Source organism: Gobio gobio, assembly GCF_949357685.1.
Source record: "Gobio gobio genome assembly, chromosome: 14".
Classification (NCBI taxonomy): domain Eukaryota; kingdom Metazoa; phylum Chordata; class Actinopteri; order Cypriniformes; family Gobionidae; genus Gobio; species Gobio gobio.
This window is the reverse complement of record NC_137107.1, coordinates 37,577,216-37,604,870: the sequence shown is the minus strand read 5'-3', so window position 1 is coordinate 37,604,870 and position 27,655 is coordinate 37,577,216. Positions and strand designations below refer to the sequence as shown.

The window sequence follows — 27,655 nt, the reverse complement described above, 5'->3', positions numbered from 1 at the left end:
TTTGCTGTATAAACTAGCTTACATTTCTGCCCAATGTCGGCAAGTATACGCAAGTAAAAACTCTCCAGCTGACAAAAATAACATGGTGTACATATTTGTCAGCTGAAGGATCTTGTATCTCTGAGTAACGACATTTCGTTCCACCTGAACTAATGCCTTGAATACACAAAGACATCTGTCAGTGCACATGTCCCACTGTGTACAGCTTTAATGATGGAAACTGCCTCTCATCTGATGCTGTAACCTCACTTTTACCTCTCAGGTATGAGTGCATTAAGCACAAACTACTGCATCTTTTTTTCTAAAAAGAGCTCAGAATAAAATCCATGCAGAAACAAATGCAGCTGCAATAGCCTCAGCATAAAAATAAAATACATGGGAAAAAAAAGAAAGATGCACTTCAGCTTTAAATGTCTTAAACCCTATTGTTGTGTGAATATTAATCCCAATGACACCTCAGGCTTTTGCTCGCTTCAGAAATCAATGTGAAAATCCTTAAGCTTCGTGATTGTGCATGCACTTCATTAAACTTTATTTGCAGAGCAATCATGGTTTCTTGACCTTGAGGTATGAGAAGAGTCAAATGTAGGAGTTACTTTAGCTCCAGATGGAAGAGTTAATGATTCAGAGTGTTTGTTGTGAGTGCAAGTAATTTTCCTCACGGGGAATGAGCTACAAAGCTTGTTAGTCATTAACTAGAGCAGATAGCAATGAGACAGCGCGTTTGAACGTTCCCAGAAATGCACTCCGCGAGTTAAAAACACCCAGTGAACCTCACTTACCTACTGTTATTTACTGGAAACTGTTTGAGGATGCGTCTAGAAAGATAATACACACAAAGGACACTTTAGTGACATATGATCAGATTTCAGTGTTCACAGAGTGGAACAAGTACTTTTAAAAAAAGAACATTATTTACTCACTTTCATGTTTTTCATGACTTTCTTTCATTAAACATGAAAGGAGATGAAAGTCAAAGCTGCTGTTTTCCATTTAATGAAAGTGAATGGAGACTTTTGGGTCCAATTCTCACTATGAACTAGTTGCTTAGAAGCATGCATATTATGGGAATATAATAATAAGAAGCAAAAAACAAATGTGATGTCCGCACTGATATAACTGCTCCAATTTATTGCAAAGTTTCGACCAACAAGATCTTGACCAAAAATGTATGCACCTCTTGGTGGAAATAACATCATAACATTTATTTCCATCAAGAGACACATCAATTTTTGGACAATGCTAGAGTCCAGTACTCTGTAAAGTCTCCTCCAGCACATCCCAAAGACTTTCAATGAATTTAAGGTGCCGATTCACGTGTGAAAATGATTCTTCATGCTCCCTCCCAACCATTCTTTCACAATCTGAGCCTGATGAATCTTTACATTGTCATCCTGGAATATGGCCATGATGTGTGTTCCTACATGGTTGTTTAAGAAATGAAAAGCCACACACTCCATCAATTAGGGTAGGAAGAACAAGGAACATGCTAGAAACATAACTGCAATGATGATCAAATCATTGACTCTTAAGCATTTGCCTATTAAAATCCAAACAGGAACTTTTTTTTTGTGGCCGGGCAGTGTATACTTTATACAGCATATTTTGTGTGTGTATATGTAAAAAAAAAACATTAATTATAAAGGAGAACATCTCATTTAAGTGCAAAAAAAGATATTAATTTATGTTTGGAATGACATGAGGGTGAGTAAGTGACCGAAGTTTCATTTTTGTGAAAACTATTCCATTACATTTTCTAACCAAAAAAAAGTATACCTGAAATCACGCTCTTTAAACCCACTTTGACATCTCTCTCAAACACATGTCTAGGCCACCAGAGACCCGCTCCCTCGAGAGGCCATGGCTGAGATATTTGAGGACACTAAAGACATGGGCGTGCTGATCGGAAAAGGGGGACTGTACGGACAGGTAGGCCAAGTGACAAGGTCTATATGTAAAGGTATTCTTGCGGAGGTGGAACATGAATGCATGAGGTGTGTGTGGGGGGGGTGTTGTGCAATGGGAAAGGTATTCCAGGGATTAACTTCGGTCCTGTAGTGGCATGGTTGCTCAATGCCTCAGGAATCCTGCTTGTCTGAACTTATAGAATTAGTCACAGTAAGCATTTGGATATTTTTTAAACCGCATATGTTAAAAAACTACAGTAAAAACATACACAGTGTGAAGAACAAGTATTTTATACACTGCTGATTTTGCATGTTTTCCTACTTACAAAGCATGTAGAGGTCTGTAATTTTTTTATCATAGGTACACTTCAACTGTGAGAGACGGAATCTGAAACAAAAATCCAGAAAATCACATTGTATGATTTTTAAGTAATTAATTTGCATTTTATTGCATGACATAAGTATTTGCAGAAAAGCAGAACGTAATATTTGGCACAGAAACCTTTGTTTGCAATTACAGAGATCATATGTTTCCTGTAGTTCTTGACCAGGTTTGCACACACTGCAGCAGGGATTTTGGCCCACTCCTCCATACAGACCTTCTCCAGATCCTTCAGGTTTCGGGGCTGTCGCTGGGCAATACGGACTTTCAGCTCCCTCCAAAGATTTTCTATTGGGTTCAGGTCTGGAGACTGGCTAGGCCACTCCAGGACCTTGAGATGCTTCTTACGGAGCCACTCCTTATATGCCCTGGCTGTGTTTCGGGTCGTTGTCATGCTGGATGACCCAGCCACGACCCATCTTCAATGCTCTTACTGAGGGAAGGAGGTTGTTGGCCAAGATCTCGCGATACATGGCCCCATCCATCCTCCCCTCAATATGGTGCTGTCGTCCTGTCCCCTTTGCAGAAAAGCATCCCCAAAGAGTGATGTTTCCACCTCCATGCTTCACGGTTGGGATGGTGTTCTTGGGGTTGTACTCATCCTTCTTCTTCCTCCAAACACGGCGAGTGGAGTTTAGACCAAAAAGCTCTATTTTTGTCTCATCAGACCACATGACCTTCTCCCATTCCTCCTCTGGATCATCCAGATGGTCATTGGCAAACTTCAGACGGGTCTGGACATGCGCTGGCTTGAGCAGGGGGACCTTGCGTACGCTGCAGGATTTTAATCCATGACGGCGTAGTGTGTTACTGATTGTTTTCTTTGAGACTGTGGTCCCAGCTCTCTTCAGGTCATAGACCAGGACCTACCGTGTAGTTCTGGGCTGATCCCTCACCTTCCTTGTGATCATTAATACCTCACGAGGTGAGATCTTACATGGTGCCCCAGACCGAGGGAGATTGACCGTCATCTTGAACTTCTTCCATTTTCTAATAATTGCTCCAAGAGTTGTTGCCTTCTCACGAAGCTCCTTGCCTATTGTCCTGTAGCCCATCCCAGCCTTGTGCAGGTCTACAGTTTTATCCCTGATGTCCTTACACAGCTCTCTGGTCTTGGCCATTGTGGAGAGGTTGGAGTCTGTTTATGTGTGGACAGGTGTCTTTTATACAGGTAACGAGTTCAAACAGGTGCAGTTAATACAGGTAATGAGTGGAGAACAGGAGGGCTTCTTAAAGAAAAACTAACAGGTCTGTGAGAGCCGGAATTCTTACTGGTTGGTAGGTGATCAAATACTTATGTCATGCAATAAAATGCTAATTAATTATTTAAAAATCATACAATGTGATTTTCTGGATTTAAGATTCCGTCTCTCACAGTTGAAGTGTACCTATGATAAAAATTACAGACCTCTACATGCTTCGGAACTCACAAGATGGCGCACAAAGCTAACCTAAAGAAAGTATTGCCAAACTTTCACCAGCATGTCTCCTGTCCCACACGAGGAGCAAACACACTGGATCATTGCTACTCTCCGTTTAAGAACGCCTACAAAGCTCGTTCACAGCCAGCTTTTGGCAAATCGGACCATGCCGCCATTTTCCTCACACCGGAATATAAACAAAGGCTCGTTCAAGAGCCCCCGGTGAGGAGGGAAGTCAAACGCTGGTCATCCCATTCAGAGATCACGCTACAGGCAGCTCTCGATGACGTCGACTGGGACATGTTCCGCGCGAGTTCTGAAGACGTCAGCGAGTTCACAGAAGTGGCGCTCTGCTTTATTAACACACTGACAGAGCAAGCCACACAAACATTAACTATAACGTCCTTCCCTAATCAGAAACCGTGGGTGGACAGTTCAATTCGCACTGCAGTAAACTCGCGCACCACCGCTTACAATGCCGGTCTCCTAACGGGGGATATGAGGGAGTACAAAGCTTCATGTTACGCCCTCCGGCGCGCCGTTAAAGCTGCAAAACTCCGCTATAAAGACCGAGTGGAATCTCATTTCCAACTCAACGACTCCCGGCGGATGTGGCAGGGACTGAGGACCATCTGTGCTTTTGGAACTAAATCCTCTGCAGAGGTGAGAGCTGATCCGTTACTGGTGAACGAGTTAAACTCTTTCTACGCTCGCTTTGATGGTAATCGCGGCAGCGCGACTCCGGCGAGTGACGCGTCAGAGAGAGTCCCTCAGAGCAGCAACGGTCACGTGATCTCTGTCTCGGAGGACGAGGTTCGGAGGGCACTCAAACGTGTGGATGTCAGGAAAGCTGCTGGGCCGGATGGTATTTCAGGTCGTGTTCTGCGGTCCTGTGCTGATCAGCTCGCAGGGCTCTTTACATCCATATTTAACGAGTCCCTTGCTACATCTGTTGTCCCCACCTCCTTCAAACGATCCTCCATCATCCCTGTACCTAAGATCAGTAAACCCTCTTGCCTAAATGACTATCGTCCAGTGGCTCTCACATCTTTAGTCATGAAGGTCTTTGAGAGACTCATTAAAAACAACATTTGCTCCTCCATTCCTGACACTTTGGACCCTCTTCAGTTTGCCTATCGTCCCAATAGATCGACTGAAGATGCCATTTCTCACGTCCTTCACTCCTGCCTCACTCACATCGACAGCAAAAGTGGGAACTATGTCAGGCTGCTATTTATTGACTATAGCTCAGCCTTTAACACCATAGTTCCCATTAAGCTAACACACAAACTCCTGGATCTAGGCCTGAATTCTTCTCTCTGCCTCTGGATTGAAGATTTCCTCACTGGCAGACCCCAGGCGGTGAGAGTAGGCCAGTTCACCTCCACCTCCATCACCCTGAGTGTTGGAGCTCCACAGGGCTGTGTACTGAGTCCCCTGCTCTACTCTCTCTACACCCATGACTGTTTGTCCACACACAGCTCCACCTCTATCATCAAGTTTGCTGATGATACTGTTGTCCTGGGTCTCATCTCCAACAACAATGAGACGGCATACTTGGACGAAGTGGAGCAACTGACATCATGGTGCCAGGACAACTGTCTCTGTCTGAATGTTAACAAGACCAAAGAACTGATTGTGGACTTCAGGAAGAGACAGCATCGGTCATACTCCCCTCTCATGATCAGCGGGACACCGGTAGAGAGAGTGAGCAGCTTCAAATACCTGGGTGTGAACATCTCCGAGGATCTGACCTGGACTACACACATCCAGACACAGGTGAAAAAAGCCAGGCAAAGACTGTACCACCTGCGCCAGCTGAGGAAATTCAGGGTTTCACCAGCCATCCTGAAAACTTTCTATCGAGGGGCGATAGAAAGTGTCCTGACTCAGTGCATCACAGCGTGGTACGGGAACAGCACCAGTCACGATGGCAAAGCCCTGCAAAGAGTGGTGCGCTTATCCGAGCGCATCTCAGGCTCAGCTCTCCCGTCTCTGCAGGACATCTACACCAAACGCTGCAGAGGTAGAGCTACTAAAATCATCAGAGACATTAATCACCCTGCAAACTCTCACTTCACCCTGCTGCCATCTGGTAAACGCTTCCGTAGCCTGATGGCAAAGACTGAAAGACTCAGGAGGAGTTTCTTCCCCCAGGCCATCAGACTCCTGAACTCAGTCACGTGACTTCACTTCACCCCGCACACGCATAAACATACGGTTTTTTAACATTAACATCCACATACTGCAATTGCACTGCACTTTACTTTCCTATTGTTACTGCGTAACAACCTGTAATAAACCTTGCACATTATACTTCTTTATATATACATATATATATATTTTATGTTAACCACTTATTTTTAAGTCTACAGTTTCTCACTTATCATATCCACATATTTTTTATATTTTTATTTTATCTTATTTCCTATTTTTATCTTTACTTGATTTATTTATAATTCTACTTATGTTAATACTTTTTATTCTAATTTTATTCTATTTCTATTTTAATTTCTTGTAACTGTTATTTGCACTGTCCATGGAGCGGACCTGTTTACATTTCACTGCCAGTTGTATATTGTGTATATAACTGTGTATGTGACAAATAAAACTCTTGAATCTTGAATCTTCGTAAGTAGGAAAACCTGCAAAATCGGCAGTGTATAAAATACTTGTTCTCCCCACTGTATATACACACACATTTTATTCATAAAATAAAATATTAAATGTATATAGAAGAAAAATGTATAATAGATTATTATATTTTTTATTTACATTATATTTTATACAAAATACTGCAGTAAAAACTGTAATATTTTAAAATATCTTTTTATATATTTTAAAATGTATTTATTTTTGTAATGGAAAATTTTCAGCATCATGACTCCAGGCTTCAGTGTCACATGATCCTTCAGAATCATGAATCAGAATAGCTGATTTGCGGCACAAGAAACATTTCTTATTATTATCAATGTTGAAAACAGTTGTGCTACTTCATATTTTTGTGGAAACAGTGATACATTTTTTCAGGATTCTTTGATAAGAAAGTTCAACAGAAAAGCATTTATTTGAAATCTTTTGTAACATGAAATGTCTTTACTGTCTCATTTGATCAATTTAATGTTTTCTTGCTGAATAAAAGTAATTACTTTCCCCAAACGTTATATACAAAAATTTGAGACTTCAAAATTTCACTAGATACTCGTTTAGGTTAATCTGGGAAAAGTATGCACTTTTATGGCTAAATCTGACAACATTTATGTATGCTTTATTTTATATATTCAAAGCTCACATTCAAATCTTAGTCTTGCACATGCTAGCTACTTCTTCTCAAAAGTCACCCCTCCCCTCACCTGTTCTTTTTCCAGACATTCAGGATCAAGCCTCCTATGTGCATAACTAAAGACGACGCAGACTTCTTCCTCGCTGTATTTAACCAGGCAGTGCTCAACTACATGGAGAGAAGATAAGACATGCAGAACGTGATGAAGACACATTGGCTCATATTTTTATCTGGAGAATTTCACATTACATAACAGGCCTGGGCAGTTGATCTAAAAACCACCAAAAGGCAACACATTTTTCACACTTTCCTTAATGTATGCGTCAAGAACAGCTCTTCAGTAACCGATTTGAGTACACTATACACTATAACATAGCACTTTCACAAGGTACTTCTAAAGCACTTATTCTGTCTGTGGCCTGACTGACCGTCTAAGACCAGATCCTTCAGAAACTGGGACCAGTTCTACTCTGAAAGCTTTAAGGAAAAACATGAATAATTCTAGTCACCTTATCTTCATTTAATAAAGTATCCAAGTAATTTAACAGAATTAGCTGGTTGGTACATTAAAATGATTTCATTGTATTTTTTATTTGACACTATTGTCATCTCAACAGTATCTTCTAACAATACACTATGATATACTTGGTATAACAGGTTTGTGTTGTTTTACAGGTACAGCTACATCTTGCCAGACTTTCAATAGATGTTATAGTCAAAATAGAACTTGACAGATTCCCTTAGGCAACAAACAAACTTATCATCTGGTTCAAACTACCCTTTTCAATTAGGTAAACGTTTTCATGGCTGGGCCCTCTCATACACCTGGTGCAATGTGATGTCAGGCAAGTGTTTTTTGCTAGTTTATCATTTTCACGTCCAGCGCCACGTTGTTTAAATAGCAAATGCACTCACGGCCATCTGTTCGCCCATGGGCGTGCTGGTCTGAAAACGAGGTGTGTTCAGGCGCATTGTTGGCGCGTTGCTATTTTGAGGCAACTAAAAAAAACTGTGCCATTGACCAACAAAAACCTGGTCTAAAGTCAATAGCGCAGTATTTTTTGTGTTTTTGTGCTATTACACACACGCACAGCAGCACACAAACATTTTTAAATATTAAAAATAAACGGATTCCTCTCTGGAGAAGCGTTCAGTCTTTCCACTCGCAAATTCCTCCATGTAAATAGTGAATCCGCCATGGTGCAGGCGCAACTGGCTTTTAAAGGGAATGGGAGATGAGACTCTGATTGGTTTATTGCACGTTACGCCCAAAACACACCCATGACTCATTAAGAGTCTAGGTACAACCCTTTTTGACCATGCGCCTGGCACGCCGAACGTCGTTAAACTAGCACGGACACATCCTAAGTGCACCTGTGCTTCAGACCATGCGCTCAGATCGTTAAAATAGGGCCCTAAAGCACATTTGTAGACTTAAATAAGATTTAGAGATTTCTACAAATGTCCTTAGCTTTTTACATATTCATCAACTTCAGGGTCATGTCTAAAACGACTGTTATAAATAAATAAGAGAGTTTTGAGGGGATTCAATTCAAACCTGACATTCATTGCCTATACCATTAAGGCAAGCAAGGTCATAAATAAATCTGTTGTCTCTTAAAATGTGAAGAGAAGGATTTTTGGTCCTGCAAAGAAAGCAACTGTTTATTAAGCAAGCATCCATTGTTTTGTTTTCTCGTTCTTTTTGAGATCCTTTCCTGGAAATCCATTGGTATTGTTTTGCATAACACTAAGCCTTTTTATATTGCAGCTGACCCGTTACACGCGTGATACATAAACAATATTTGAATGTTTAGTGTTTTCCTTCTTCACGATCTTGAACCCAATGGTCTTATTATATTATTAGTAATAATAATAATAACAGCATTGTTAAGATTTCACGGTTCATAGCGCATTTCTCCAAACAGAAGTTCCACCTTCCAAAACATTTCCAATAAAATGCAAGCTCTGTGGAATATTGTCAAAAACATCCATGTTGAAAACATCCAGTGGAGTTTTATTCCTCTCGTTGCCTTTTACAGTTTACCAGTTTGGAATGGTCACTATGAAAATGCAACTAAATGTGACATAAAACGTGCCATCTTAGCAGCAAGACAGTAATTCTCAACTTCCTAAAAACAACGACATATGCACGGCCTATGCAATATAAGTCTCTTTCGCCTACAGAAGCGCTCTGAGGCACCTGATTATGCATCAATTATGGTAGGAAAAAATGACAGTTCTAGGGAAATCTTTTGGCATATGGTGTGTTACAAAAGAAATGTCAGCCCACGGGGCACAAATTCATTCTCATAGGGACAAAAAGACACGCAGGCCCATAAACGCACTCCCTGATGGATGCACAACTGCGTGTCATCAAACAAGATTTTCATGGACAGATGTACTGTCAGAGGGCCTTGAGCCTCTCAGTTATCTGTTCTTCCTGGTTTCCTTCTTTTTCTTGCACGTTTGGGCAGTGTTACTAGAGGAGAGGGCAGTGGCGTGGCCTGTGGTCTTCAGGTGATCGAAAAGTTTGTTCCTGGTGGAAAATTCATACTGACAGGTCACACAGCGCAGGTTGAGTTCCTTCTATAAGGAGCAGAAGAAAGAAAGAAAAAAAAGTTAACATTAAGCTTTTCTATCACAAATTGTTGACAGACATTTCGGAGAGCATTAGTTCACTCCAAGATAGGGCTGCACCATTTGGGGGGCATTTTATAAAATGTTTTATAAAAATAAGTTCTGATAAAAATTGTGATTGCAGTTTAAAATGTGATTAAAACAATTCTGCTGTACTTTTTTTTTTAGGGCTGAACAATTTAGCCAATATTTTGTGATTATATATTAATATGGCTAAATAATAATAATAATAATAATATATTAGTAGTAGTAGTCGTATTTTATAGCCATATTGATTCATATAAAAAAAATATTAAGCAGCACAACGGTTTATTTAACAGCATTTATAAATCACAGAGTATCAAATCAGCATATCAGAATGATTCCTGAATGATCATGTGACACTGAAGACTGGAGTAATGATGCTGAAAATTCTGCTTTGCATCACAGAAATAAATTATATTTTAAAGTATATTAAAATAGAAAACAATTATTTTAAATGGTAATAATATTTCACAATATTACATTTTTTTCTGTATTTTTGATCAAATAAATGCAGCCCTGATGAGCGCATTTCAAAAACATTAAAAATAGTAATGTTTCCAAACTTTTGACTGGTGCTGTTTATTACTAAATAAAAATATAAAACACAAGAAATACTTCTATATTTCACTGTAAAATTGAGTATTTAAGAAAATGAATATAATACTTAAATTATTTTACATTACAAATGTAAAATTATAATACTAATATTTATGGGTGTCTTAATTTCTTCATTAAACCATCAACTTTTATTTTGATGGAAAACTGCAGGGTGCCATTTTTTGATTGAGAAGCACTTCTCAAGCATGGGAAGAATAATAATTTCATTTATACTACATTTTATTTCTTTCAACATATAATGCTTAGAACAACTACATTACACCAATCATAATAAACAAAGCTGTTGTATGCGCACATTTTATTCAATAAACTTGGTCGAGTTGTGTCATAGCTGGGGGCATGGCGTGGGGGTGGAGTCGACGTGGGGGAAAACAGTCCATTCCCCCACAATGTAAATGCATGGGGTTAACCTAGTTTAGCCTGTGTAAAATCACTTTTGCCGCTCGACAGAGCAAGATAAATAGAAAAACTGAGCCATATTAGGTCAGATTGTCCGTACAGTATCTGTGAGATATAAACGACCCAATGGAATCAATGGCCAGGCCCAGAGGTGTCATTTTCTCATCAAAATATATGCTGCTCCACCGACCCCCATATAGGTATGACACGCCAACTTCATAAATCACCCAGTCTATCGATTAAGACGTTGATTCAGTGTTCCTGAATTGAATGGATTAAAAGTATGCATTACATACATTTAACGTTTAAAAATGATCATAAAACGCGTCTTGTGTTATGAAATTGATATTTGGAGTTGACATGTCAGTGTCACAATATTAGAATTACTGACAATAGCGAAGTTTTTTTATAGCAACCGTCTTCATCAAAAGACTGGGTGATTTATGAAGTAGCCTAGCTATTAAATCGTGTAATATTTGTGGGAGCAGCTGCATTTTGACGAGAAAATATACAAATGTCGTACATATATCAGCTGACTATCAGCTTGAAGCTCAAGCATGAGCCCAGCCCTTCCCATCATGAATTAAAGAAGACTTTTGAATGTTTTGTACATTAATACCCTCCCGCATTATGTGGCTATGTGATCGCTCGTCGTGAAAAACTGCTTTAATGATAAATTGACTGCATTTCTGACGCAGTTCGAGTCCCGTGACAAGAATGAGTTTATTGGCGTTTTGTTCAACAAACTTTTTCCATTACAATTAATGAAATCTCTTTTTTTAATCTTCACAATAATACCAGCATCATGTAGTGCAAATGTTTAATTGTAGTGGACGTATTGCAGGCTTTCTGAATTGACGAACGGCTCCGTCTGTTTATTTGGCAGTATAAAACTTCAGATCAGGGTTTTTTACGTTCTAGAGGTGCAGAACGCCACATGGCAACTTTTCGGGACTGCACCAAGGAAAAATAAATCGTAATCATTACAAAGAGTAAAGATAAAGCATCTAACAAGGTCTGCCTGCATTCATTCTAATGGCTTGTTTTCCCCCACGGCATATGGCAGTTTTGACATTTTATGGGCGTTCCCAGTAATGCCGACCAAGTCTATTACAGTTGTTATAGAGAGTCACATTATTAAATAATATTATATCCAAAGCGACTTACAGTGAGTGCCCTTATTACAGGGACAATCTCCCTTTACGCAGAAGGTTGCTGTTGTTATAGAGAGTCACATTATTAAATAATATTATATCCAAAGCGAAAGATGATTATAAAACAGCTGTAAGGTCATAGAGGAGTGGCTGCTTGCTCACATGTACACACACACACACACACACACACACACACACACACACACACACACACACACACACACACACACACACACACACACACACACACACACACACACACACACACACACACACACACACACACACACACACACACACACACACACACACACACACACACACACACACACACACACACACACACACACACACACACACACACACACACACACACACACACACACACACACACACACACACACACACACACACACACACACACACACACATGCTAACGTTAGTACAGTACACACCTCTTGTGCACCTTCTACACCGCCATGTGGTTTGCTGCTCTTTTTAGAGTCTTTTCCCCCTTTCTTCCCTTTTGTCTTTGCGGAGCTGAGTATGAGATGACATAAAGAGTTAATCTCAGTTCATATCAATATACAGAGGAGTTCACTCAGAATGCACTTTATAACAACATAACATTTTAAACCGGTGGATTGTTAAACAGGCATATGAGAGAAACCTTTTTTGGTTTGTGGGTTCACATCCCTCTGGTTTTAGATTCTCATCTGGGTCCTCAGAGGGGACCGGGGCGTCCTTGTTATTCCCCGATTCAGGTGCAGGTGCGGGATGCTCTTCTGTGGACTGTTGGACTGGACTGTCCGTCTTTGGCTCTTCTGGGAGATTCTACAGAAGTACCGTATTAGAAAAATTATATTTTACTGGATCAAGTCTGTTAATTCAAATACTTCAGGGGTTCTGAGGTTAGATTTCAGTGACTTACATTTACGGTTTTCTGCTGGCGTTTCTTTTTCTTCTGCCTTTTAGATAATCTGTAAATCAAACAAACCAATCAGCGGACAGAAACAGCCAATAATGCCACCAGATGCCTCGTTTAAGTAAACAAACTTATAGATGTTCTACAAACTCCTTTATGTATTCCAATTTCAATATGAAAAACTCTATTATATATTCATTACAGCAATGGCATTATTATGTCAGCAGTGCATGCTCTATCCTATAGATTTTAACATTAATAATAATTATTAATCATTTTTATATACATTAGCATTTCATTGATGTTCACATTACTTTTAAAAATCAGGCATCTATTGTGAAATAATAGCAAAGCAAACAAATTATATTTGAAGAGCACATCTCAAGTGCTATGGTTTACTTTGGTCTCGGTGTGCCATCAAGTTCATCACTATCATCATCATCATCCTCTTCCTCCTCTCTCTCCGCAGAGTTCTGACTCAGCGACTTGTCTTCCTCCTCCAGCTGTTGCCGTAGCAATGCCACCATCTCTCTGTGTTTTTTGGATTTCTCATGGTTTTTCATGCTGGTGTGAGAGAAACAGATTATACGGCTGCATTATATGCATGTAATGCAAATTAGTTCAAAACGTGCTGTTTGTTTGTGATTATTAAATTAATGAATAAAAACATATAGGCTAAAGTTGAAAAACAACACACGTAAGAAGAATATATATTTTTTAACTTATCAATGTTAGTGTTGTTCATTTACACTACCATTCAATGGTTTGAATTTTTAAAAAATAAATGTATATATTTTTTATTGATCACAAGTTACAGTAAAGACATTTAGAATGCTACAAAATATTTCTATTTTAAGAAATGCTGTTCAGTTGAATTTTCTATTTATCAAAGAAAACTGAAAAAAATGTATCATGGTTTTCAGAAAAATATTAAAGCAACTATTTTCAACATTGGTAATAATAATAATAATAATAAAGAAGAAGAAATTACCTGAGCACCAAATCAGCATATTAGAATGATTTCTGAAGGATCATGTGACAATGAAGACCATAATAATGCTGAAAATTCAGCTTTGACATCACAGGAATAAATATCATTTTAAAATATATTAAAATAGAAAATAGTTATTTTAAATTCTAATAATATTTCACAACATTGCTGTTTTTAATGGAATTTTGTTCTAATAAATGCAGCCTAAAGCCCTATTCGGACGGTAATTGTTTCTCACGTGGAAGTCCGTAAAAATATTTGCATGCCAACTCGGTAATAAAAATTGTGCATTCGGATGGTGATTTATTCACGGTGGAGGAGCGAGTTCTGTGATCCTGCGCACCTGTGGGAACGCACTGCTCACGTAGTCAATAACATGATTGTACACTGTAAATAAAATGTCATATGCTTGGTATAATAAGAATAAATGCATATTTAACTTAATAATAGGAAAATAATATCCAAAATATTATTTAATTATTTACTTTTTCCGCTCTAGTGGTTAATAAACAGAACTGCGTCTTGCAGAAGAACATTGCAGCCGGAGCTACTTCTCTCTGTTTATGTCTATGGCGAGTCACGCAGGGACTGTGCTCCTCCGCAGCGGTTCCTACCAGACCGGGCTGAAATAGTCCCAATATAAACACTTAATATTAGGCTAGTGTACCATAATGATTCAGAGTAAGACATAAACACGGTTTGGAAAATGGATTCATGTTGTACATTCTCATTATATAATTTTTGTAAATCTTGAACACAAAAAAAGTTACAGCAGCTTTAAATCGGTTTAAACATAGGAAGATGTATAGATGCACATTATGGTTAAAATGGTTTTCTGTCTTGTATTATATCTCAAAATAAAGGATGTAATTTTATTTCACATGTAAATGAGCGGAAATAAGTTAATACAGCCTCTTATTTACATGAGGTAAACATAATGCTGCTTGGTTATTTTAACATATAGGCTATAATTGCTGCCGTAATAACATTTCAAATGTTTTTTGAGCGGTGATGAAATATATTGCTCTTGTAAATACTTGCCAGCATTTCAGTAATAAAAGTCTAAAGTTAGATCTTTAAAATGAATCCAAATTACAGTGAAGTGCAACCGTACGATGCTCTGCAGTGGTCAAAAATGATATAAACAGTGAATTTTGATTGAAAGTGATAAATTCTTGAAAACTCAGAGATGTGGATTCGGACGGCAATTAAATTACCACACAACCTTGGTGTTTGTCAAAAAACAGTAGGTAATACGCGGTGGTGGGAGAAAAACACTTGACATTCTGGATTCGGACAGCAATAAAATCACTGACTAGCCCCTGTAAATGTTGAAACTACCTTACAACCCCACGAGAAACAATTACCGTCCGAATAGGGCTTTAGTCAGCAAAAGAGATAAAGAAAAACTGTAAAAAAAAATTGGTAGAATGGTAGTGTAAATTATTATTAATTTGTGAAGCGACTGACCTAAAAATGTGAGACCTAAAAATTGAAATCAACATTTTGATCAGTGAGGTGATGAAGGGCGTGTGCGAGGAAAGTTTCACAGAGCAGTGTGTGTGGGAGCTCTGTTCACTCACGCTTTATCGGATTTGAAAGATTTGTCACAGGCAGGGCAATACAGGTCATCATAATAGTCGTCCATTTCCGCGGCACCATCTGCCTGCACCGCATCTGACAAAGGTCAAGCAGCTGTTAGATATGTCCATTACTCACACATGTTTTACAGTATGATTGAGGTATATTTCATGACTTGGTGACGCTCTGTGTATTATTGCATTATGTATGAATCACAGATGACTGCTCTGACTTGTCCCGTCTATTTATATAGTGACCTCTACAAGTATTTGGACACTGATGTCACACTTAAAAACATTTGAATGTCACTGCACAGATTTAAAATACCAAAACAACATGTCGTGACATGTCTTTAAAATTATATAATGTGCATTGAACCTTTGACTGGTCCCTGAACCTGTGACCTCCCGTACCCAGAATCCACTCAAGTATAGGAATACGTCATCAGAACTCACCTCCCCCGTCTGTGTTTGCCCTCTCCTGCCCGTTTTCCATCTCCTCCTCGTCCTCTTCACTCTCAGATACGTCACCAAACTCTAGACCGTACTCAGCTTCCATCTGCTGCAATTCTTTCTCCAGCTCCGACATGGCGGCCCAACTCTGTTCCTGATAGTCTTCTGCCAGCCTAATGGCACATATATCAGCACATTAGAATGATTTCTGAAGGTCATGTGACACTGAAGACTGGAGTAATGATGCTGAAAAATCAGCTTTGCCATCACATGAATAAATTACTGCTAATTTATTCCTAGTGTTACGGTAGAAACGAACACAACTTTTACACACCTCTCTCTGATTGATAGATAAACCGTGCACTAACAGGTAAATATACAGAAATTGAATCACACTGCAGTCTTCGCTGCACAAATTATAAATATAGATTAATCCTTATTAAAGCTACAAAAGTGATTCAGTCAAGAGCAGTGAGTGAGTTTCTCTTTGTCTTTTGTTCTTTGATTAACATTAATGACCTGACGCACATGACGCGGATCTGACACTCATCCTATTTTCTCACAACTCTTTATGCATTTACAACACTTTTTAACTCATTTAAGACTGTGCTTTGTGGATTCTCTAAAATTTTGTGAGTTTTTGTTCGTTCAAGCACGAAAGAGAACTCAATGCAGCATTCTGTGTGCACGTTTCAGGTGTTTGTTCACCGAAAGCCGCTTCCTGCCAGACCAGATTTGAGTTCTTATCACGGTTGAATGATTTAATAGCACTTTAATGAATGATAGCTGGATCACATTCTGTAACGCAGCCAAAGGGTGACATGAGAGAAAAAAACAGATACCGTGTTAAATATTTTTAGCGGTTAAAACAATGTAAAAAATATATATAATTACCGCAAATGTAATCTGTGTACGTTTTTTTATTGTTAAATTAAGGTACAAAAGTTAATCTAAAAATATACATTATTTATTTATATAAAATATAAACTATACAGGATTCCAACTCTTTCATTAACACCAGAATCAAGGACTTTCAGCATCTTTTATTTTGTATTAAGCACAATACAGGGAAATAAATTGGCTGGGTTTGTTACTGCCAATCTGGACAGTATTAAAGATCTACTGTACCTGTGTCTATAATTACTACAGTAATAAAATCCAATGAGGAGAGAGGGCTGGTACAGTGTACGAGAGAGAGATTGAGCTTGAAACAGAGATTCCAGTTTTTAATATTTATTTCACACTGGTTTTAGTTCTCCACTGAACCATTACTTGATTAAAAATGTTATATATAAAATGTGTAATTAAATTAAATAATATGGATAAGGTTATTTAAAGGTACAAAATTATTTGTACCACCTGTACAGGATATCTACAGGGTTTTTAAATAAATGTTAAGGCTTTTAAGACCTTTTTTAACACCTGTCCAAAGATTAGAGTTTATGGTAACACCCTAAACCACAAAATGACTGTAAAACAATTTCAACAAGTTCAAATAATGCAAGTTCTGACAAAGTATTTTTTATAAAAATATATATATAAAAAAATACTTTGTAAAAAAACTAAATGTAGGCCTTTAAAGAAAATGGAGACAAAATTATAAATCATTATACATATACATTTAAAATAGGGTTCTATATCGTATTCTAGATACCTTTTTATTCTAAATTTTTTTGAAAGCACATTAGCTCCTTATCAATCCACCCGTTAACATTTCCAACACTGTATGAAAATATGGGTCGATCCTCGCATTGGTCTGAACAAAAACTGGAGATGCGCAGAATGAAAATGTGACCCTGAAGACCGGAGTAACGGCTGCTCAAATAAATGATCAGAAATGCACCTTTGGTAAACATGAGAGATTTTTTTAAAGGTGCAGTGTGTAGTATTTATGAGGATCTATTGACAGAAATGCAATATAATATACATAACTTTGTTTTCAGTGGTGTATAAAGACCTTACATAATGTACCGTTATATTTTTATAACCTAAGAATGAGTCATTTCAAATCTTCATACAGTGAAATCGGCATTTTGCACCGTCATGTTTCTACAGAAGCCCTAAACGGACAAACTTCTCTACAGAGCTCTCCGACGACGACATTTTTGTCCTGTGTCCGGCGACCGCAGCTTCTCTATGTGCTTCGAAAGGGAGGGGTGAGCGGTGGGCAATTGCAATTCACAACCTCACTGCTAGATGCCGCTAGGGATGGGCGATATGGACTTGAAATTTATTGCGATATTTTCTAGTATTTATTGCGATAACGATATCAATGACGATAAATGTAGTATCATTCCCCATGATTTTGGATACAAGTGAGAGCTGCATGCATTCTTGAGAGACTCAGAAAAACAAACAATGATCTAGTAAAATGTGCCTGTCATCAAATAGGCTCCTATAATACACAATATATAATATAATATAATATAATATAATATAATATAATATAATATAATATAATATAATATAATATAATATATATATATATATATATTATTATTATTTTTTTTTTTTTATGTAAAATTCCTTTTCAGAAATGGAAAAGTTGCCGATATAATTGTCTTCTGTAAAACTGCAGGTAATGTTTAAATAGTGCAACTGTGCTGAAAAACATCACACAATGCAAACAATAATAATTAAAATCAATGACAAGTTTTAAATGTAAACCGATTCTGTATTTATTCATACACTCATGGTGCAAACAGTGGTAAAAATAGCAGAAACAGCAAAAGTAAATATCCAAAAATGTCTTAAGATTACAAAAAAGTTGAAAATAATGATTTAATGATAGAACTTCAGTAATTTGAGTTAATAATACCACAAATTCTTCTACTAATAAAAATAAACTGGACTAAGGAATAAAAAGCTTCTGGGTTCATGAATATTAATAACGTTGTCAGCGCTCATTCAAACTGATTTGCTGAAATCAAAACACAGTAATAGGTGCACGCCAGCCAATGAGATTTCTGTTTGTGCATTCGTTTCTTCCTGTTCATGAAAGGCTGAATAATTCCAAATAAACGGCATTATTTTACAGGAAAATACAACAAAGGATATTGTTTATATGTAGCACATCAATTCTGTGTGGTAGAAGACGCTCTCGCTCTCTCTTTGAGTGTGTGTGAAACACTGAGCGCTCTCAGTCGCGCGCCTCACACTAGTGTTTAATGTGCGTCAAATACACTGCGCATTCATTGAGTTGAACTGAAATAGTGTGCTTTACCGATCGATTGAGACAGAGCGAATATCTTAAGCGCTCAGTCCAAGTGCTCAGCGAGTGAAAATACATCTGTATGTACAGGTTCAGATCGCCCTCAGGTAGCCCCTCGATTAGCTATGAACTCTTCCGCAGGTTCCGCCATGGTTGTTTTCGCTCTGCACGTGAGAAGCGGATTCAGTGCCGCCGCTCCCATTGCGCGGCGCTTAGGGCACCAAGTGCTGCCGGGGACACCACAAGAAAATTCTCTCTCCAACCCCCGTTCAGCTATACAAAGTGACAGATGCAGCCACTGCGGCCATCATAAAGTAATAACGGCCAGCGGCGGCACTGTGCGGATGGGTCGCGCCATCAACTAGGCTTTATCGTTATTATCGCGGGGAGAATTTTTACCGGTATATCGCAAACGATAAGATATCGCCCATCCCTAGATGCCGCTAAAATGTACACACTGCACCTTTAAATGTAAAAGCTCCCTGATATTTCAATGTTTTAATGACTGTGGGGACTACATCTATTTAGCTATCTACACATAGCTAAATATCTCTCCCAGTTGACACATTCTTACCATTGTATGGACAAAATGTGCCGTCATATTACCCAGCCCCATAAAACAGGCTAATCTCACTCACTTGGCCTGGTTGAGCTTCTGTTTTCTCCTCAGTTCTTCAACTTTCTTGGCCTTCTCCGCATTCTGCTCTTCCACCAGTTTCTTATGGGCCTGAACGCGCTTGTCACGTTTTCGGACAAAGGCCACCAGTTGCCGCACCAGCTCGCTGTGCTCTTTCCTGGCCTTGTCTCTGGTTTTCTTGTTCTCCTTCTCCATGGCTCTCTTCTCCCAACGGTTGGAGGCCTGTCGCGTGTCGTATTCCTCCTTCCATGCAAAGTTTTTGCGCGTACAGAAGCTCTGCCAGTAGCCGTAGAATAAATGCACCACCTGAGTGCACCAGGGAGACAAATAAAGATAATTATTGAGAGAAATACCAGAGCCAAATGCGAGAGAACCTATAATGCTATATAACAAGATTTTCTGGATAAACATCGTGAATGCTTCATCCTTTTAACAAAAATATGAAGAGGCTTGTACAGTCATCCTTAGTTCATCTGCATCTTGCAGGCCTCCACTAATGGCAAATGACTCCCAAACCTCCATTAGGTGAAGTGCAGGTACGGGCCACACCGGAAAGGGAAATGGTTTAGATCACTTAAGAGCCTTCAGGTCTAACTGGAGTGGCTGAACTTCATTGTTCAGACCCTGGAGAAAATAGTCTCAGATGGGTCTTCAGTCTTCGGTCAAGGTTCCCCAAACAATCTGAAATATATTTTCAGATACAAAATACTCCCGTTCTACTGTTACCTGTACTAGCTTATTTGGACAAGTATTTATAGATGGGAATGCTTTTCCATTTATCCAAGTTAATTATCCATTTGGCTGAAAGGTCTAAAATGCACTAAAGAACCCCTGAAGAACTCTGATGACATGTTTGAGCAATCAAGTGTTTTCATGGTACAATCTATACATATCTCCCGAATAAACAATGCCTACTCTCCTGCCATCTCAAAACCATGTTTTTTAAACAATTCATAAAAATAAAAAAAGTCTCATTTAACAAACACAGTCCATACATTACTTTATCTGTTCAATTTTCAATCGATTCCAATTCTTTTAAAGTCCCCATGAAATCTAAATTGATTTTTGCTCTAGTATGAATATGTTAACCTTACTGTTATCTATAAGCTAGCGTGCTCCAAAACAATAACATTAATAATTCGCATTTAGAAGATATAAGCATTCAAAGTCTCTCACTTTCACCCATATGGATAAATGATTTTGATGACATCACTCAGCACTTAGTGTCCCGCCCCCTACATTATAAATAGACACTGAAGCTAAAATCTGTCACTTGTTCACACATTTACTATTTTCTACATGGTGAAATGGCACAGTGCACTATATAGGTGTAAATATGCTTTCCATTGGAGCGAATGAAGTCTGGTTTCACGTTAGTGTCATGTAAACCACACACACCGTACACACACACAAAGTCTGCTCCGGTTTTACACGATAGCACAGAGCAGATCATATACGCGAGTCGGCACATACCGGAAAATGTATCGGAACCATTTGAATTCTACACTGCATGCTGTATTTTAAAGCAATATGGAGGAGATTATAAGGAGAAACAGATAAGAGATTAGGAGGAAACTGCGCCTTTACCAAGCTCAACGGCTCTGGCCAAGCTGTGATATAAACTAAACGCTATTGGCTATTTTAAAAAGGGGAGGGGCTGTTTGATGTGTCCTGCCCTGTCTTCCTGTTTCAGTGGAAATTACGTCAACACATTGAATATTGCAGTTTCAAGGCACTTCAGTATGAAAGATTCCATTAACAATTTTACGAGTACTTGAAGTTTGTGTCTTTGGACTGATTCAAACTGATAACAGTTATTTATTTATTTATTTTTGGACTGATTCACTGAAAAGAGCCAGCTCAAAAGAGTCAGAATCATAAAAGTTTGGGGTTGGATTTCTCCTCTGATAAACAATACAGTAAAACATTTACATTGTGAAATATTGTTACAATATGAAATAAATGTTTTCTATTTTAATACATTTTATGTGATTTAAATGTGATTTATTACTGTGATGCAAAGCATCATTACCCCAGCCATCAGTATGACATTATGCTTCAGAAATCATTCTAATATGCTGATTTGCTTATTATAAATGTAGAAAATATTTTTGTGTAAACCATGAAAGTTTTTTTCAGGATTCTTTGATGAAAAAAAGTTAAAAAAGAACACCATTTAACTGCAATAGAAATCTTTTGCAACATTACAAATGTCTTTTGAACAGTAGTATATGTCATTTAATTTGCAAATCACACTACACTGGTGGTCACGCTGTGTTTTTGATGTGCAACCGGCAAGTTTTTCATGAAATATAATCGTCATTTAATTCAGAATGCAAGATCCAATATCCAAAAACAACCTGCTTTGTATCTGTAGATTATTAGAGTGCAGGAAACACTATCAAGTATTTGAGTATGCTGTTCCATCTGCACTGCTGATGCTTAAGAACCGAATGGAAACTAGAACAGTTTCTAGTATATTTTTCAAAGACAATAAAAAAAAAAACCCCACTCATCTGAAACAATGAAAAGCTCATTGCTGGAAGCAAACCATTTAAAGGCCAGCTTTGACCATAGATGACAAGATTGCTTTCTGCTTAAGGTCTGCAGAAGTTTCTACTCATTCTGTAATGAATCATGGGGTGGATAACCAGCGGTCCTCTTTACCATACCACTTTCTGACCAGCAACTTGCTCAAACCATAACAATCTCATGCCTCCCACCCAAAATTTGTCAGGACATGATGACAAAAAATGTGTAAAAGCTGTAATAATGTGTGCTAGCGTCTACATACAGTGTCATAGTCACTCTGCGACTCTCCAAATGAGGGAAACTCATCCTCCTCGTCTTCCTCATCTTTACTGTGCTCCATCTCCTCCTTTACAATAGACTCAAACAGGTTCCTGTATACAGTGTAAAAGCCCTACAGAGACAAAAAATACACATTGAAACACATAATACATCAATTTATACAATTAATAGTCTGAATCTATCCAAGCAGAAAGCAAGATTGCAGTGCATTTTCTACATGAACTTCTACTGCCCTCCAGTGGTACATGATGGCCTCCACTGAACAAATTAACTGTTTTAGAGTTTTTGTCTTTAATATCAATGACAGACATATGTATGGAACCTTGTTTCCTCCACAGAATTAAAAAACTGTGAACTTTTTCCCTCAGAATTGTGAGTCTATATCTCACAATTCAGACATTTTAACTTGCATTGCCAGTTTATAGTTCAGAGTTCTGGAAAAAGTCTGAATTGCAAGAAATAGACTCGCAATCACAAGGAAAAAAGTCAATTGTGAGTGAAAAAGTCACTAACTTTTTTTATTTTTCGTTCAGTGGCGGAAACAAGCTTCCATACATATGAGCTATACGCTTACGTTATAAACAGATAAATGGACAATACAAAATATTCAATGAATAAAATGATGAACGGACACCTAGGTATGCGGCTATTGACCAAATAAAAATACATTTTAATATTCACCTGTTCGTCATCTCCATAACCAGAGTAACAGGTGACGGTGAAGAACTGCACGAGATCAATGCTGTCGTCCTGGTACTCTCCGCTGACTCCCCCTTTCAGCAGTGCATCTCTGTGATTATCATACCTTAAAACAAAATAACAGCCATATTAACATTTAAATATTAATGGATGTATAATGAAGACCGTAACGAACATCTGAACTAGCTGTTTTAGTACACTAATGGCCAAAAACTGATTAGTATTACTGGTATTTAGTCCAATATATTATAGAGCTAATGAGTCAGAAAACAACAGTACTTTTTATTAATGCAAGTTATAACAAATAATTATGTAATGAGTTACTGTTGGAATATATTTGCAATACATTTGCAATAAAAGCTGGAATTTATATAGAAATGTTGGTTATAAAATATAAATTCATTTAAACTGGAAAGCAATGGCATACGCTGCAAGTATAAACTTTTTTAAAATTTATATTAATAGAATTATATTTTTCATATTATATTACTGATTTATTTGCAATCTTCAACCCATTCCGGATGCATCCAATACTCATACAAGTTCACAGTTGGACAAAATCCTTGTTTTTGTTAGGCAGCTACACCATGTAAATAAGCAGAATTTGCAACAATAACATTCAATATTTCTCTCAGCCATTCCTAGCCCATATGCTGTTATTTTTTCCACAGAACACAAAAGGAGAATTTTTAAGAAGCTCTTTTGTATACAACTGCAGCAGCCACTTCTGTCACTTTTGACAGAAGCACCACAAAAGTCCATCCATACCAACATATGGAATATAGCCATTTCAAAATTCACCTTTTTGTGTTCAATGGAAAAAAACAACATGAGGGTGGGAAAAGAATGACAAAATGTTAATTTTGGGGTTAAGTTTTTTTTTTCATAGGGCCTTACATTTTTTTGTTAAGCATTTAATTGTATGAGTTTCACGATTTCAATTTATTAGACATGCTTTTTGATTAATAACATTTAATTAAACCACTAAATCGGAGTCCAGAAAAGTTAGAATTAAGAAAAAAATGGAATTCAAAAAATAAAACGGAGCCCTATTTGGTGAACACACCCCTGGTTTCACAGACAAGGCTTAAAGCTACACTGTGTGATATTTTCCCCCATCTAGTGGTGAAAAGGTATATGACCATCCAGTGAATTTTAGTTTCTGTTCCTCTCAATTCCGATTTCGTTTCAACTCCTACGGTGGCCGATTTAGTCCAAGATTAACATGGCTTCCAGTTCGACCTCGTCCACATTCGACACGGTGCCTGTGGGATATTTGGAACTCAACTGGCCTAATTATTCGGCTAGAAAGAACTGCAGCTAATCCAGAGTGAACTTTGATGATAGTAATGTTTATTCAGTCATCCAATTGCAAGGCATAAACAGGTTTGCGTGGATATGTACATAAATGTGGTTTCTGTGAGAGAACAAATAAGGATGGTAAATATACATACACAGTTAAGAACTGTATAACTATACTTATAAGTTACATTTGTATAATGTAACCGTAAACCAGAGCTTATTGTACCATATATAGGCGCTAAATGCAGCTGCATTAAAAGGAGCGGAGCTGCCGCTGCTAACAAGCGGTGTCCGGTTACAAAAGTGTGTGCGGCGCTTTAACGTTAGCACTGCAGTCAGTGCGCTCTGTATAACAATTGTTAATATGCCGATCAGACCTGATACATATTTCCATCAACATACATTACAAGCAAATATTTTCTATAAACGAATAAACATTGTTGATAACAAAATAACTGAATGATTATTCAAATAGGTGAGCATTACGCTATTGTATGTTGACACAAAAATACTTCTGAGGTGACATCAACTGAATTACGCGACACACTCTAATGACACACTCTGAAACACATCTACAATGATAATAACTATTATTACTTACGGAGTTATTAACGCACAGAAATACCACACAAGGAAAAACAGACTTTTGAGGAATAAACAAGCCAGGAAAACTCCGTATAACTCTGTTACTGGACGCTGCTGAGATGAAAACACTCTGCACATGCACCAGACAAGTCTGAACAAGTTGACGCGCACATGCGCGAGGCAGAGAATTTTGTATAGTGCCATCGAGTATTAAAACCGGTTAAAACGCGAAAAGCGAAGCTTGAATTTACGGGTATGTCCCTCTTTGGCTAATGTACTTTCAAGATGGAGGGGCAACATGGCGACCACCGTTAGATCCCATTACCTTATGTATTTTCAATGGCATATTATAAACTTACGAGAATACTTTATTACTTGAAAGAAGTAAATATACATTAATGAGCACATATATTTTTGAAAGAACTAAGTGTTTTTAGCTAAGAATAGACTAAAAAAGTTACACAGTGTAGCTTTAAAGTGATAGTTCACCCAAAAATGAAAATTTCCCATGATTTACTCACCCTCAAGTCATCCTAGGTGTATATGACATTCTTCTTTCAGACGAATAAAATCAGAGTTATATTTAAAAAGTCCTGGCTAATCCAAGCTTTATAATGGCAATAATAGTTGCTCTGTTTTTGAAGTCCATAAAAAAATGCATCTGTCCGTCGAATAACGTGCTCCACACGGTCGCCCGATCGCCTTCCGTGGAAAAGTGTTTTAAGTGCCTTCTTGCAATTCAAGATGCGTACGTGACGTCTGACGAGCGTACCTGGTAACCAAACGGCAACCTCCCGCAGTTTCTCTTGAAGCCAATACGGAAGTGATTTAAACTGCAATTCATCGACTGGCCGCTAGAGACAGGCTCCAGAAGGGAGCAGATTCTCAATGAGCCCCATGTTAAAATGCCCAACTTTACAGCAGAAAAACACATGTTTACAGCCTGGTACAAATTGTGGTTTTAGTCTATACGGCTAATTTTGCCCTTCATGACAACTGGGAGAGGGGTGAATTTTTGTATAACTCATTCGTTTACATTATATAAAGCATTAAAGTTCTGCATAATTAAGGGCGTGGCCACTTCGAGTGACAGGTGGATAGCCATTTATCTGCTGTCTGTTAGTCATCGTGTCACATAAGCTCCGCCCACGTCCCGCCTTTTTGCCCATTTTCTGTTATCCGGGAGTGACGAGCGATGACGCGCTGCCAAGATGGCAATGGCCAGCTCGTCCATACTTTGCACTTCAAAACGGCTCTTCAGAATCCTATGGGTGACATCACGGACACTACGTCCATATTTTTTACAGTCTATGCTGGTAACGTAAGCCTTTGATCGGCAGAGGCACTTTCAACACTTTTTCCATAAATTGAATAAGGAAGGTGATCGGCTGAAACTTTACTTTATAAAGTTTTAAATATGGTTATTTTTCTTACACAAACGCATCGATTCGCTTCAGAAGGCCTTTATTAACCCCCCAGAGCCGCGTGGAGCACGTTATTCGACGGACAGATGCATTTTTTTATGGACTTCAAAAACAGAGCAACTATTACTGCCATTATAAAGCTTGGATTAGCCAAGACTTTTTTAATATAACTCTGATTGTGTTCATCTGAAAGAAGAATGTCATATACACCTAGGATGACTTGAGGGTGAGCAAATCATGGGCTAATTTTCATTTTTGGGTGAACTATCTCTTTAAACTTAGTCCCAGACTATAATGCATGTTTGAGCTGTTTTAACTGAAAGCAACTTGCACTGACATAGGCCTATCTTAAAAATATGTCACTGTCAATGTTTAGTCTCAAGATGCACACCAGTAATGTATTTTATAAGGCACGTTTATACAAGCTACTTAAATGTCCAGTTGAACTAAAGCCTAATCCTTGCTTAATCTAAACCCTGTCTGTGAAACCAGGCATAGTGTTGTTTTTTCCCCACCGTTTTGTTGTACAGTAGGTCTTACCAGGCTCTCTCCTGTGGATCACTCAGAACATCATATGCAGCCTGGATCAGTTTGAACTGCTCTGCAGCCTCATCTGCGTTATCCAAGTTCTTGTCTAGAATAAATATGATACATTATTACATAAATGTCATGATTAAAATGACGTAAGTCCTATAAGCAGCACTTGGCAGATCATCGCTGAGGAATTGTTGGAGAACAGGCGCAATTATGAGGAGATGCCAATAGTCACATATTAATATGGGACAATAATCTCGATGGATAATCAAACAAAAAAATGAAATAAAATACCTGGGTGCCATTTCAAGGCTAATTTCCTATAAGCCTTTTTCAGGTCGTCATCTGTCGCGTCTCTTTTAACGCCCAGCACCTCATAGTGACACTTCATCCTGCTCGGACTTCTGTGGAGATCTTACACAAACTGTAAATGCTATGCCTTGAAAACCACTGTCATTAACTACAGCACACACTAAATGTCATCAATGTGCCCACGTGGATCACAAAATAAAAGCTATAACAGCGATAACCTAATAACACATAAAATATAATAAACACGAGGCTATAATGCAACTGATAAACGAGCTAATTCATAAATTTCTTCGACAGTTGACATATTTCCACTCGACAGAAAATTCACACGAAGCCGGTGTCGTGTGTGGATCCGCGGCGCAT

At 38.2% G+C, this 27,655-nt stretch overlaps 2 protein-coding genes across 2 annotated transcripts in view; one reads left to right on the top strand and one right to left on the bottom strand.

Moving 5' to 3' along the window:
* The window catches only part of agxt2 (alanine--glyoxylate aminotransferase 2), a 26,922-nt gene extending 17,947 nt beyond the window's left edge, over positions 1 to 8,975 (top strand). Inside the window, exons 13-14 of the mRNA XM_079835713.1 lie at positions 1,831 to 1,929; positions 7,079 to 8,975. Of these exons, the coding sequence (XP_079691839.1) occupies positions 1,831 to 1,929; positions 7,079 to 7,180 (201 nt within the window). The 3' untranslated portion in view covers positions 7,181 to 8,975. The remainder of the gene's footprint in view (positions 1 to 1,830; positions 1,930 to 7,078) is intronic.
* dnajc21 (DnaJ heat shock protein family (Hsp40) member C21) lies at positions 6,749 to 27,655 on the bottom strand. The gene is made up of 12 exons (XM_079835712.1): positions 27,275 to 27,655; positions 26,987 to 27,080; positions 23,118 to 23,241; positions 22,420 to 22,548; positions 19,627 to 19,931; positions 15,781 to 15,950; positions 15,328 to 15,421; positions 13,153 to 13,317; positions 12,760 to 12,808; positions 12,499 to 12,662; positions 12,284 to 12,368; positions 6,749 to 9,582 (listed from the first exon to the last, which is right to left on the bottom strand). Exons 1-12 carry the CDS (start codon positions 27,369 to 27,371, stop codon positions 9,424 to 9,426), a joined length of 1,635 nt encoding a protein of 544 aa, XP_079691838.1. The 5' UTR covers positions 27,372 to 27,655; the 3' UTR covers positions 6,749 to 9,423.